General features: G+C 43.6%; 2 protein-coding genes across 5 annotated transcripts in view; one reads left to right on the forward strand and one right to left on the reverse strand.

Moving 5' to 3' along the window:
* PAPLN (papilin, proteoglycan-like sulfated glycoprotein) overlaps positions 1 to 918 on the forward strand; it is a 50,324-nt gene extending 49,406 nt beyond the window's left edge. The window contains 2 exon segments of the mRNA XM_009999749.1: positions 11 to 186; positions 743 to 918. Coding sequence (XP_009998051.1) covers positions 11 to 186; positions 743 to 918 — 352 coding nt within the window.
* Positions 919 to 5,292: 4,374 nt separating this feature from the next.
* The window catches only part of NUMB (numb homolog (Drosophila)), a 38,188-nt gene continuing 31,141 nt past the window's right edge, over positions 5,293 to 12,339 (reverse strand). For 2 of the 4 annotated variants that reach the window (XM_009999739.1, XM_009999737.1), the window contains 4 exons: positions 11,518 to 11,820; positions 9,623 to 9,772; positions 8,661 to 8,804; positions 5,293 to 6,360 (listed from right to left, as the gene is read on the reverse strand). In XM_009999739.1, coding sequence (XP_009998041.1) covers positions 5,642 to 6,360; positions 8,661 to 8,804; positions 9,623 to 9,772; positions 11,518 to 11,820 — 1,316 coding nt within the window. In that variant the 3' untranslated portion in view covers positions 5,293 to 5,641. The remainder of the gene's footprint in view (positions 6,361 to 8,660; positions 8,805 to 9,622; positions 9,773 to 11,517; positions 11,821 to 12,339) is intronic. The other 2 variants (XM_009999741.1, XM_009999740.1) reach the window with 1 other exon arrangement.

Genomic DNA, 12,339 nt, shown 5'->3' on the forward strand with positions numbered 1-12,339 from the left:
TTCCCTACAGGAATGGAGTCCCCATGCGGGCAGATGGCCACCACATTCACCTGTCCCAGGATGGGAGCCTGGTCATAAGCAATGTTCAAGAGGCTGACGAGGGATCCTACACCTGCAGCGCCTACAGCAGCAGCAGCTCTGTCAGTGCCAACACAGAGGTGAAAGTGCTGAGGAGCAGCCCTAGCAGTGAGTACAACCTGTCCTCCCCCTTCTCCCAGCAGAGTGCCAGCCTCTCCACTGCTATTGTAAGTCTGCTCATTGCAGGTGCCCATCCACTACTGACCTGGGGCTTTGGGGAGCAGCAGGAGCCCCTGAGTGGTGTTACCTGAGGAATCCTGCTTTCCTTGGGCAGCAAAGCAGGTGGAAATGCTCCCCACTCCCCTACCTGCCCCCCCACGTCAGGGTGCTGGAAGCCTAATTAACATCCTGAGGCCAAAATGACATGGTTCGTTGATCAAATAGTTGGTGCCAAGATTTGTGTTTGGACTCTGAACACCATCCAGCTGGCTTTACACAGTGTGTAGAGTGATGTCTCCTCAGGAGCTACAGTCTCCTCCTGTATCTTACCACAGGTGTCAGATTCTCTGTCATCTTTGATTTGGGGCTAAATTTAGAATAATCCCCTTAAAACCAGCAGGGTGGAGAAAGCAGGAAGCTGCTGTGCCTTTTGGGAGGGAAACTGAACCTGAGGCTAAGCCCTGGCAGTGCATTTACAGCTGCTTCACCTTTTGCTTGGCTGCAGCTACCGCGAATCACGTTGTGGACCTGAGCAGAGAGTGTGTGGACCAGCCACACCTGGCCAACTGTGACCTGATCCTGCAGGCCCAGCTCTGTGGCAACGAGTACTACTCCAGCTTCTGCTGTGCCAGCTGCTCTCGCTACCAGCCACGGGCTGGCCCTGCTGGCCACCGGGGGTGAGGGACACCCAGGGCCACGCCAAAGGACAGGTGACTGATGGCAAGACTGGAAGGCTGAACTCCGTCCTTTTACTGTGTGAAACAGTTTACTGGGAGCTTTGCCCTGCTGGAAAGCTCAAAAGGATGAATTGAACAGGAGGTAGCGGGTGTAACTGTTCGAAGGTGGGAGACCCACCACCCTCAAGTTTATTGCAAACTTGTTTTCCCCCCCCTGAACCCCTTGCTGTACCTAATCCATCTCTTCGCTTAAGGGTAGTTGCTGCCATTCACAGAACAAGCTGACACAGGGATGCTGTGACTTTAGAAACTGTACATAACCAGCATGGTAGAGATTAATTTTTCTTATAAATGCAAGAAAGAAGTGCTCTTAAAAAAAAAAAAAATACCTCTGAGGTGTTTGAAGATGGGCCTGAACTGTTTTAACCAAAGCACCACAAAGCAATGAGTATTTTTAATCCTGGGGAGCACTTTCCATCTAAATGTGAAGGAAAAACAGCGTGGCATATAAAAATAGTGTTCTGGTCTTGTGAGATGACTAGCTGGAGAGATGCAGCTGTAGTGTCACGTTACTGTAGCTGTTTCATTCCTGTAGATGACAGACAAATTTCTAGTTGGGTCAGTTTGGTTTCTACTTGACTGCAATCAGCTTTGGAGTGACATGCTGTAGCAATGCTTCACAGAAAGCTTTGGAAAACATGAAATACTTTCAGCCTTTCCTCAGCGTTAGGGATAATTTAGATGAATATACCAACACTGTTATCTGTTCTGAGGTGCTGCAGTTTATGTACCACTTGCTTTAGGAAGGCTCAGTAGATTCTGGGTTTTTTTTTCTGGGCCAGAACTGTGCTGTTCAATTTATTGAAAAGCTGGGGTTGGTAGTAGCGCTGTGTTGATTTTGAGCTTGGGGAGGTGAATAATATACACATAGAAATATGCTTCGGGGCATTTGACTTGCCAGAGTAAACTTTCCAGTGACCTGCTCTGAGTCCAGGAGAGCCTGGCTCTGCATGTGGCCTGTGGCTGCTGTGGGCTGACAAGTGAGGGCTGCCAGAGGCAGAGCAGCTACAGCTGAAACGTCTCCTTCATTTCAAAACCAAGAGTGGCAGTGAGCATGTATGTGAGGCTCTGAAGAAAGAATGTCTCAGGCATTAAGGGGCATTTGTGGAGAGGTGAGGTTATATGAGTTCTTAAACCAGTGAAAGGCCCTTGGGTGTCTTCAGCATCTCAAAATGGAACTATTTCTGAGCCAAAGCATTTTTTATAGCTGCCATAGTGTTGTTTTACTCTAGCATCAGCCGTAAAAGTCACCCTCTTCCTCATTCCAAACTCTCTGCTGAGACTTAGATGCATTAATTGTATTAATTAGCACCATCACCCATTTATTATTTACACAGATGTAGCTATACACTAGTAGACTGGAATGTAGTGTTGATGTTTTGGTTGGGAGGTATGGAGGATGGGCTTTTTTTTTTTCCCTTCTTCGTCTTCTCCGACTTTTATTACTTTAAGGCTTATAAGGTAGGCAGCTAATTCAGGACTGTGCTCATATCACTCTCCTCTCCTTCAGTCCAGACTTGGTACTCAGGGCAGCAGTAATAGATAGGGGTAAATCCCCAGGCTTGACAGCCTAAAGCTGGTTTGGACACTAAATCCAGTAAATCAATTCAGCTGCATCTAAAAATAAGACTTACTAACCTAATGGTTGCATGCTGTCTAGCACAAGTATGGCTTCAGGATTAGACACACTGCTTTAAGGTGTGAACAAACTGAAAGTCTAGCAACAGTCCAGGAAAGGAGTGAGAGGTGACAGCTGCAAAGCTAGTTGGGGGTGGGTCTTTTTATGGGCTGATAGATACTGCTTGCTAAAAAAAGACAAAAATACTTGTTTTGCAGTTAAAAACCCCTTCATTTGATTAGTAGGAAAAAATGTTCTCTGCTGCAATTCATGGTAGGCTTTACAGAGTAAAGTTTTAAGCAGGTATTATTAATATGGTCCTGAGAACTTTTACTTGTGGTTGTACATAACCGGTCATTTAACATCTCAGCCTTTGGCTGTGTGTGTATAGGTTATCTTTAGTATTTTAGTATGGGGTATGATTTTGCCTTTTGCAGCCTGGGACTAATCACAAATTACATAAATTCCAGCCTTACTGAAGCCCTCTCAGTTCACATGTGGCAGGCTTGTGGTAGTCAGGGTCTGTGGATCTGCTCAGGAGCACAATTAGAAGTTGGTTGTGGTGGTATCAGACCCTTTTGTTCTAGAACAAGCAGTCAGAGTCTACAATAATCACTTTCTACTATGTCAGAGGCTCTGTCTTTAGCATGTTTAAATATTCAGTGTAGTCAGCTTTAATTTAAGATGGTTTTACAAGATGTGGCCAGGGAGTTCTTTCTTAAGACTCATAAGGGCTGTAACAGCCACCTGTCAGCTTATGGGCAGGACTTTAACATTGATGGTGCTTTGGTTTAGGGAGTGTTTACTCTGACCTCCTTTAGCAGCACAACCATGGTAGTAAGATTGGTAGTGGAGGGCAAGCAGTTCACTGCTTTAACTAAATGCCAGCACTGTAATGGTTAACTAAAGGGTCTTTTTACATTTCTTGTATTTGGCAAGCTGAGCTTTTCCCTCTATGTGGTACCACTACACTGCCCAGCTGAATGTTTACTTTTCTGATTTGGGAATCAAGATGTTCCTTTTCTTCCCTAAACAATGGATTGCAGGACAGTCTTACCTCCTTTGCTCTCATCTCCAGAACAGGGGAAGGGTGTAGCTATTCTGGGCTATTTTCAGCTGATCTTGGGGCACTACTGTGAAAGATCTGGAACTAATAGAATAAGCTATAACTTGCTTTCTTTTCTATTAAAAATGTCTACAAATGTTTGCTTGCTTTCTGAAAGCTGAAAAAAGCACTGCTGCCACCTCAAATGCCATAGGGAGTGTTGGTCCTTGCTATTCATTGTATACTGAAAACAGCTAAGAAGCTGTAAATAAAAAAGTCCCAGTTTTCTAGACTGTGAGACTGTGAGACTGACTGTACTTGCCTGGAAAAGAAAACTGCGGGCAAACTCAAATGCTAGGGCCAAACACAGGAAGGATTTCTTCTCCTTCAGGCTATAAAAGTCTGACTTTCCCTTGTGGCTAAACTGACACAGCACATGTAAGAACAGTCTCCATCTAAGTACTCAGTGTCAGAAAATAAGGTGATGCAAACCCAGAAGCTGTTTTCAGCAAAGCCCTCCACTTTAGAAATTTAAATAGTTATGGGTCAGAAGTTTATTTGCAAGTTCAGTCTTAAAGTTGAAGGTAACCTAACATGGCATACCATATGAAAGGTATTAAGATACCATGATTAAGCTTCCAGGTTGGCAAGCAGGGCTCATCTACACTCACCTAGTAACAGAAAGGATACCCAAAAGGGCAAATGCTGAAAACTGAATGAGGGTAGGAAGTAAAGCTTCCACAGACAGTGCTTCTACCACCAACATTTATTTCTGTTAAAGCAGATTATAAATCATCAGTACAAATATATATAACTTACATTTGCTTGTAAGGCCAAAGTTTAAAAGTAAAGTTAAAATGAGATGTTTTTCACAAGTCACCAGAGGCAGAACCTGGACCAGCTGCAGCCTCATCCACAAGGTTTCACAAATCAGTGGGAAAAAAATAAAACCAAAGTTAAAAAATGTCTAAGATCTACTGACAGACAAACATAAAATGGTTTCCCAGGTAGCCCCTGGATGTAGATATGATTACAGTAAATTGTCACAGTAGTGTTAGAACCAATTGATTAGGATAAAGAAACTGCAGCAATACATGAAAGGAAAAAAAACATACTATATATAATATGTAGCTTGATTCCAATAAAAACCAGTAAATTTTCCCCATGGTTTTCAAACCATGACAATACTGTTCTTTGATTTTCTTTATTTAAAACTACATTATAATGACATACTGGTTGTGATTGTTGTTGCAATATGCTACTTACAATGAACAGATACAAGAACAAGCTAGAGCCCCTTTTTCCACCCCCCCAATATTACTTACAATAAGAATCAGAGATAAATCAATCTTATGTACAATTTCTTACATCCAAACCCCCCCTTTTTTTTTTTAACCTTTGGCAAGATTACTTACAACTCATACAGCTTTTAATATCCGACTATTTAAAATATTCTAAATGCATAAAAATAAAGATTTTGGCTTTACTTTATTCTTTACATATAATATTCACTTTGTTACTCAAAATGGAAGCTCAACTTTTCCCACAAACCTAGCTTTTGCTAAGTAGGTGACAATCTTCCACCCATATCCACCCCCCACCCCACCCTTTTTGTTCCCCAGAGTGGGAATGTCCAGGACTCGAAGGGCATCAGAAGGATGTAAGTACAAAATCTGCCTTCCTTTCTGTGAGATAATTGGTGTTTCTGCAGAACAGGCTTTGGGACTGGGTGCCTTTCTTTACTCTCTTTTGACTTCCAGCTTTCCAAGTAAGGAGGGAATGCAGACTGGGGTGGCTCCAGAATTCCTTTTAAGAACTGCACATAAAATTCTCTGTATGCTTATATCCTCCTCGTAATTGCTCCCTCTTTCTAACCCATTTTAGTTTGAAGGGACTTTTGGGATTATCAAAGCAAACTGATCAGAAACAGTCCCCTCTGCTCCCTTTATCCCTCTACCCTAATGTACAATTTATCCACCCTCCCCCCCCCCGCAATAGTACTGCTTAAAGTTCAATCTCAAATGTCTTCTGTAAATCGCTTGAGAAGGGGTTAGTTGGGGAGGGATTAGTGCGCTGCTTCGCCTTGCTCTCCAGGGCTGCCCACTGTGCTTCAAAGGGGTCGACCTGCGGGGCGGCAGGGGGCTGCCCCTGCTTGTCCTCTGCTGCCCATTTGCCCCCCTCCATCCCGTTGAAGGCTGCCGAGCCGTTGTGCTGGGCGGGGGGGCTGAAGAAGGGGCTGCCTGCAGCGCTGCTGCCTTCGTACTGGGGGAAGCTCTGCTGCTTGACCAGGCTGGGCGACTGGTGCGGATGGGCTGCCGGAGCGTGGCTCGCTGTACCAAAGACATTGGCCACCATCTGGGAAGGGGTGATTCCAACCACAGGTACGCTTGGGGCTGGATAGGTCATCCCATTGGGTACAGCATAGGGCTGAGCTGGAATGAATGCTGGCTGCATGGGTGGTACCACACCCACCGGCACGGGCTGAGGAGCAATGAAGGTGCTGACGGGGAAGGTGGGTGCTGACTGGGAAGCTGCTGCAGGAGGCTGGAGTAGTGGCTGTGGCTGTGGGGCTGGGGCTGGGGTTGGGGCTGGCTGCTGTTGGGCTCTGACAGTCTTTGAGACCTCTTCCAACCAGCGGTCTGCCTCTGAGGGAGTACGTCTGTGATTTCCTTGTAAGAGACTCGGTGAGGCCGCACCTGAGGAGGTGCTGCTCCATTCAGTGCCTGGGAAGGAAAGCATGGAGAAAGTCACTTAATATTTCCACTCCTCACCCTTTTTTATCAGTTAGAAAGGCTGGAGGATGTACACAAGAACAGATAGGCCACCTTCCTCCCTCCAAGGCTGAAAGACTGCTACCAACACTGGAAGCATCTTTGTGCATCCACTGTACTCTTCTGTTATAGAAAGACATTGGTCAATAAGGGCTAGAGAAGAGCTCCTTCCCTAAAATGCAGAATCAGTTATTTTGCTTCATGGCAGATAGCTGAAACTTTAGGCTAGGCAGGAGAGCTGCTGCCTGCACTCATGACTTAGTGCAAATGACCTAGTCCATAACCACCAATTCCTCTAACTGGGAAGCATCAGATTTTGAACATACAGCTCAGGACTCGAGGACTGTTAGAACACAAAGCTAGTAAGAAACTGTTTTTGAGACTCTTTGGGGTTGGGGCTGGCTGCTGTTGGGCTCTGACAGTCTTTGAGACCTCTTCCAACCAGCGGTCTGCCTCTGAGGGAGTACGTCTGTGATTTCCTTGTAAGAGACTCGGTGAGGCCGCACCTGAGGAGGTGCTGCTCCATTCAGTGCCTGGGAAGGAAAGCATGGAGAAAGTCACTTAATATTTCCACTCCTCACCCTTTTTTATCAGTTAGAAAGGCTGGAGGATGTACACAAGAACAGATAGGCCACCTTCCTCCCTCCAAGGCTGAAAGACTGCTACCAACACTGGAAGCATCTTTGTGCATCCACTGTACTCTTCTGTTATAGAAAGACATTGGTCAATAAGGGCTAGAGAAGAGCTCCTTCCCTAAAATGCAGAATCAGTTATTTTGCTTCATGGCAGATAGCTGAAACTTTAGGCTAGGCAGGAGAGCTGCTGCCTGCACTCATGACTTAGTGCAAATGACCTAGTCCATAACCACCAATTCCTCTAACTGGGAAGCATCAGATTTTGAACATACAGCTCAGGACTTGAGGACTGTTAGAACACAAAGCTAGTAAGAAACTGTTTTTGAGACTCTTCTGCTCTGTTTCCTAAATTAAGGTTTTACCCTCAAAAGGACAGTAATGTAATGGCACTGGAAGTTCAAGACAACATTCATTTATCTGCCCCATACACACTGAAGTGTGAGCACTCAGTATCATAAACATCAACATTTAAGGCAATACATCTAATCAAATTACTATATTAAATGTTAACTGTACTTACTATGACTCCTTTATATTCTTCCTGCATCTCCACTCATGCTCCCCTTACTCTTTTCAGGTACAACTCAGGCTGTTAACCTCTCAAATTCTTTTGCAATGTTCAACACATAGCTTTTTAGACTTTAATTCTGTAAAACCAGCTCTGATTTTAACTCATGTCTCTTCTATGATTAAAAAAAAATAATTAAAAAAATAAATTAAAAAACATCATAATTTCCAATCCTCCTACAGTTTCAAAACTATCTCCCACCAGCTGTATTCTGGTTTTCCTTCACCCTACAGTTCAAACTTTCTTTCCCTCCCATAGGGCCTTGCCAAGTTTCCAGTGTGATGAGAAAAGCAACCATTTATGTTATCTGGTGTTTTGGAGAAGTGGAAAACCATTACTGCTCAGTAGTCTTCAGTCAGCCTGATCTAGTTAAACTGCATCTAAAGATCAGTTTGTTGTTGTTTTTGCAGTGGGAATTGTTCGAGATAAGAGTTTATGGGTTCTCCCTTCTGGGGAAAGACAATGAAAATGGGTCTGGTAGTCTTACACGCCAAGTAGAACTTAACATTTCATTAGCAAAGCTTTTCTTTTCAAGTTGTGCTTACACCAAGAAAATTCTGCTTGACTATAGCCTTCTAGCACGTGTCCACATGGGTGAGAGCCATTTAAAGTACCACCTCACATTGTATTTAACTACAGACAAGGACTGGAGGAACAGACTAAAGAGAAGCAATGAACCTCTAAAGCCTTTAAGCAACCAACTTAACTCTCCTTATGTACGTTAGCGGAAAGAACCCAAAAGAAACAGCTTTGGGTACACACAGATTGTTTCCCCTTCATTCCCAAACACACACTATTTCATTATTTCCTTCGTAAGCACTGGATTTTTTTAAAATGCTGCCAAAGTAAGAATGAATCCAGCTCATAGACCCAGCACCTGTGAGTTCATCGCTTCCCTCCATCCACTCCTGCAAAGGCTACTACTTCCGGCTTTTGTTACTGTTCCTTCCACTTGCCATTAAGTGGCATTGACAATTGTCTCAAGGGCTCAATTAGGCTTTTGATCCAAGTTCTCATAGCAATGCACTGGGACCTACTTCCAATCTTACCAGCGACCATGGCTGCAGCTCCAGTATTAGCAGCAGGAGCATGAGCCCAGGGATTGGTTTCACGAACGGGCATAGCTGTGGGCACTACAGCAGCCTGGGATGGTTTAGCAGCAAGCACACAGAAGGCAGAGGCAGTGCCATTAACTAAAATGGGAGCAGACAACATCAGGGCAATTAATTCATGCAAGGCATGCACATGATAGGAATATTAGTGGGCCAGGTCATATCTATCAACATACAACGATCTGAGACACTTCCACATGACAGCAGTTTGTGTAAATTAGCCAAATGGGACTGACAGTCAGCAAAGCCAGTAAATGCCATTTCACCCAGCCAAGGCTTGTTAAGGGTGGGGTTTTATCTATTTGATGCAACTAATGACAAACTCGTGTTACATTTTTTGTTTTTATAGAGAGGAGATATGGCTCACCAGAAGTTACTGTATGATTAATTTTAAATTAAAAAGAACAAATTTGAGATTCAAAGTAACAATAGCTACATTTACCAAGGAGAGGTTCTTTTTTTCACACAATTTGTATAAAAGCGTATCAGTGAAATGAAGATCAGTGCTGTGAGTTCTGTAGTTGGCCTCTCTCCACGACTTATCTGAGAGTTTGTGTGAAAAACAGTAATCACGTGGTGGCACCAGCTCTCTTCCCTTGTGGGATTTGTTCCTTTGACACACAGTTGGTAAGGTTTTCACAGTTCAGAAGGAGAAAGGTTAAAGTAGCTGTTATCTCAGTCCCTTTCACAGGTAACTATCGTGTGGTAGGTGCGTGAACTTTTGTTAAAAACAAAACCACAGAAAAACTAAACAGACAAGATGAACAGAGCAGGATGAGTTTCCCCACAATACTGATAACAGGACTTGCACAAGAAATTAAGACCGTGTGTTACTGGAAAGAAACACGATGTGTGCATTCAAGCCTCATCCAGCATGACCACAGCACGCAATCACAAACCTTGAAAGGCAGGAGACTGTGGTGCGACTACTGTCACTGGCTTTGTCATGGGGGCTGAAGAGAAAGGATCCTCTGACGGTGCGCTGAAAGCACTGGTGATCTGAGAGCACAGGGCACTAATGCTGTCTGTCTCCCCTTCTACCTCAGGGACTAAAATGTAAACAAAATTCATTAAACTGGAAGTTTAAAGGATACAGAAACAATTTAAGAATATCTATCTGAAACTGAAATAAAATTAGTTCCCCTATGTCCTAAATTTTCCTGCTACTGATGCACATGACAGCTTTTTAAAAAAAATTAGTGTTGAAGACCTGACCTGAAATAGAAGACGACGTTAGTGTATTTTGTGACTAAGCCAAGAGGGTAAGGAGATCAGGGTTCCAGAGTAAAGTCAGTTATTGCTGCTTCTCTGTGTTGATGTTCATTTCAGAAAATAAAAGAGGCTTCTGTAGCTTTAGTGGAGATCTAAATCTTTCAGTATTAAAGTGCTAAACACACCAGGGATTTGGCGCTAAGGTTTGTCATTTTGTGAAATGAAAACACTTATGAGAGATTTAAGTGTTCCAACAACACACTTTCAGGGTCACTACATGAAGTTTAAACATGCTGACAGCGACACACGGGAGCAAATTATTGCCAGAGTTAGGATGTTGATTGCTCCAGTTCTGTAACAGCTGAAATCCCTAGCTTCTGTGGTAGATGTATGAAAAGCAAAAGCTGAATACTCAAATAAACCGGACACCCAATTTTAAACCAAGTATCAGCATAAAACTGTCAACTTACCAGATGTTGTCATTATTACTAATTGCACTGCTTTTCAAAAGTACTGATCATCAGTACTTCATTGCACAGTACTGACATCAGCAGGCATAATTAAGCACAAATAGCACAAAACCCGTAAGACGTCATGCACCGTATCTAAAACCAAGGGGAGTCATGCCCACAAATTGATTCTTGGAGGGATATTCCAATACAGCCCATGTGGTGTGACGGGAAGCAGCACTGGCAGCAGTGTGCACGGGAACATGCATCAGGAATGTTCTGACTCATGAAAACCCCAGGTGGAAGTGTGCTCAGTGAGCATCACTAGTGAGCAGTGCTCTAGTCCAGTAAAACTGAAAAACCCATTGCTGGTCTTAAAGCACAGGTCACCAAATAAGGATTGTAAGAGAAGTCAGACTAGTTATTTTTGTTGATTTTGTCTTTCACACAGTAATTTTTACTTTTAAAGCTTAGGACCCTAATACTAGCTCTGTTGCAAAGTAAGGGTACAGCTGGCCTGCAGGATAACCTAGCTAAGGGGATTCAAGAACATTATGCAGGGTACTGAGCAACCCAGGTGTTTTTGTTGGGATGACTTTAGAAAACCCTACTAGCATCATGTGAAAACTGTACCACACATTACTGATACAGCCAACTGTGCCACCTGAACAGTAAAGTTTCCCTTAATGCAAGATGAAAAACCATTTCATTGCTCCCAAAAAGAAGAATTCAGACAGGCAGAAGGACAGACTGTAGAAAAGCATCACATGATCCCATGAGAGGTGGTTAAAGCCTTGAAGAGATCTGTCTCTCAAGATGCCCTGGCATTAAGTGGAGGAACTGGTTCAGTGACTCAGAGGGAAGAGCCAGCACCTATTAATTCAACAACACCCATTCCTGGAGCGCTTCAACACATGCTCCAGTATTTCAGATAGGGACTAGAACTGTTTGTCTTCTGCATGTGAATATTGCATTTTAAATCCTTGCCTATTCCCAAAGCATTCATAAGAAAAGATCCACATGAGGCAGGAAGAAGGATTTACTAGAAAATAAAGAGTTATTTGAAGCAACAGAGAAGGAAAGGAGAAACAGGCAATTTAAGATAATATTTCGCTAGAACCATTTGGTTTTACCTGCATTTTTCATGGGGAAATCAGTCTTCCTTTGCACTGTTGAAGGCAGCTCATTTATTCGCAAAGACAACTGGCGTTTAAAAGGAGACATCTTTTGGCTAAGGGCAGGGAAGCCCCTGAAAGACCCTTGCCTGGCAAGCTGCTCTATAGGGGCATGCCTCCGTGGAATAGCATGGGGATTGGTCGTTTCTTTATCCAGAGAGGCAGCAACTTCAGCAGTAGGAGAGGTTGGTGAGCCAGAAGAGGGAGCAGTATTGTTTGGTGCAGCACCTGGTGCTACTGTTTTCACTTCTGTTTCAACTGCTGGAGGAAATAGAGGTGAGGTTAGGAGAGCAAAGCAAAGTAGTATTCAACTGCTTGCCCCTAGTCCTGTTTGTTTTGAAAAGAGAACTTGCAGGAATTTGCATAACTAGTACTCTTCCAAATTAGTTTCTAATACAGCAGAAAAATAATTTCTGTATTCCTTGCCTTCACCATGTCACTTTGCACACATCCAGTCTCCAGCACAAAGCTCACTGAGACTAGCCACTTCATTGAAATTATGGCCTTACATATGTATCCTTTAGCTATTCCTGAGACCACAGCTCTAGACATACTTGCAATTGATTTATGATTGAGACTGAAAAGTATATTGTGTGTTTGAGACCTTGACTTTGCCTCACACAGAACTATGGCCAAAATATTACTACCAACTGTACCAAATTACTTTGGGTGGCATAGCTCAGAAGCAGCAGGGAATAGCACCCAGTTCTAGGACCTTATTTTAATAGCCACCCTTCTAGCCCTGCAGAATCAGCAGCCAAACACACTGCACAAGGTTCA

This window comes from Chaetura pelagica, unplaced genomic scaffold (assembly GCF_000747805.2).
Source record: "Chaetura pelagica isolate M959 unplaced genomic scaffold, ChaPel_1.0 scaffold416, whole genome shotgun sequence".
NCBI lineage: Eukaryota > Metazoa > Chordata > Aves > Apodiformes > Apodidae > Chaetura > Chaetura pelagica.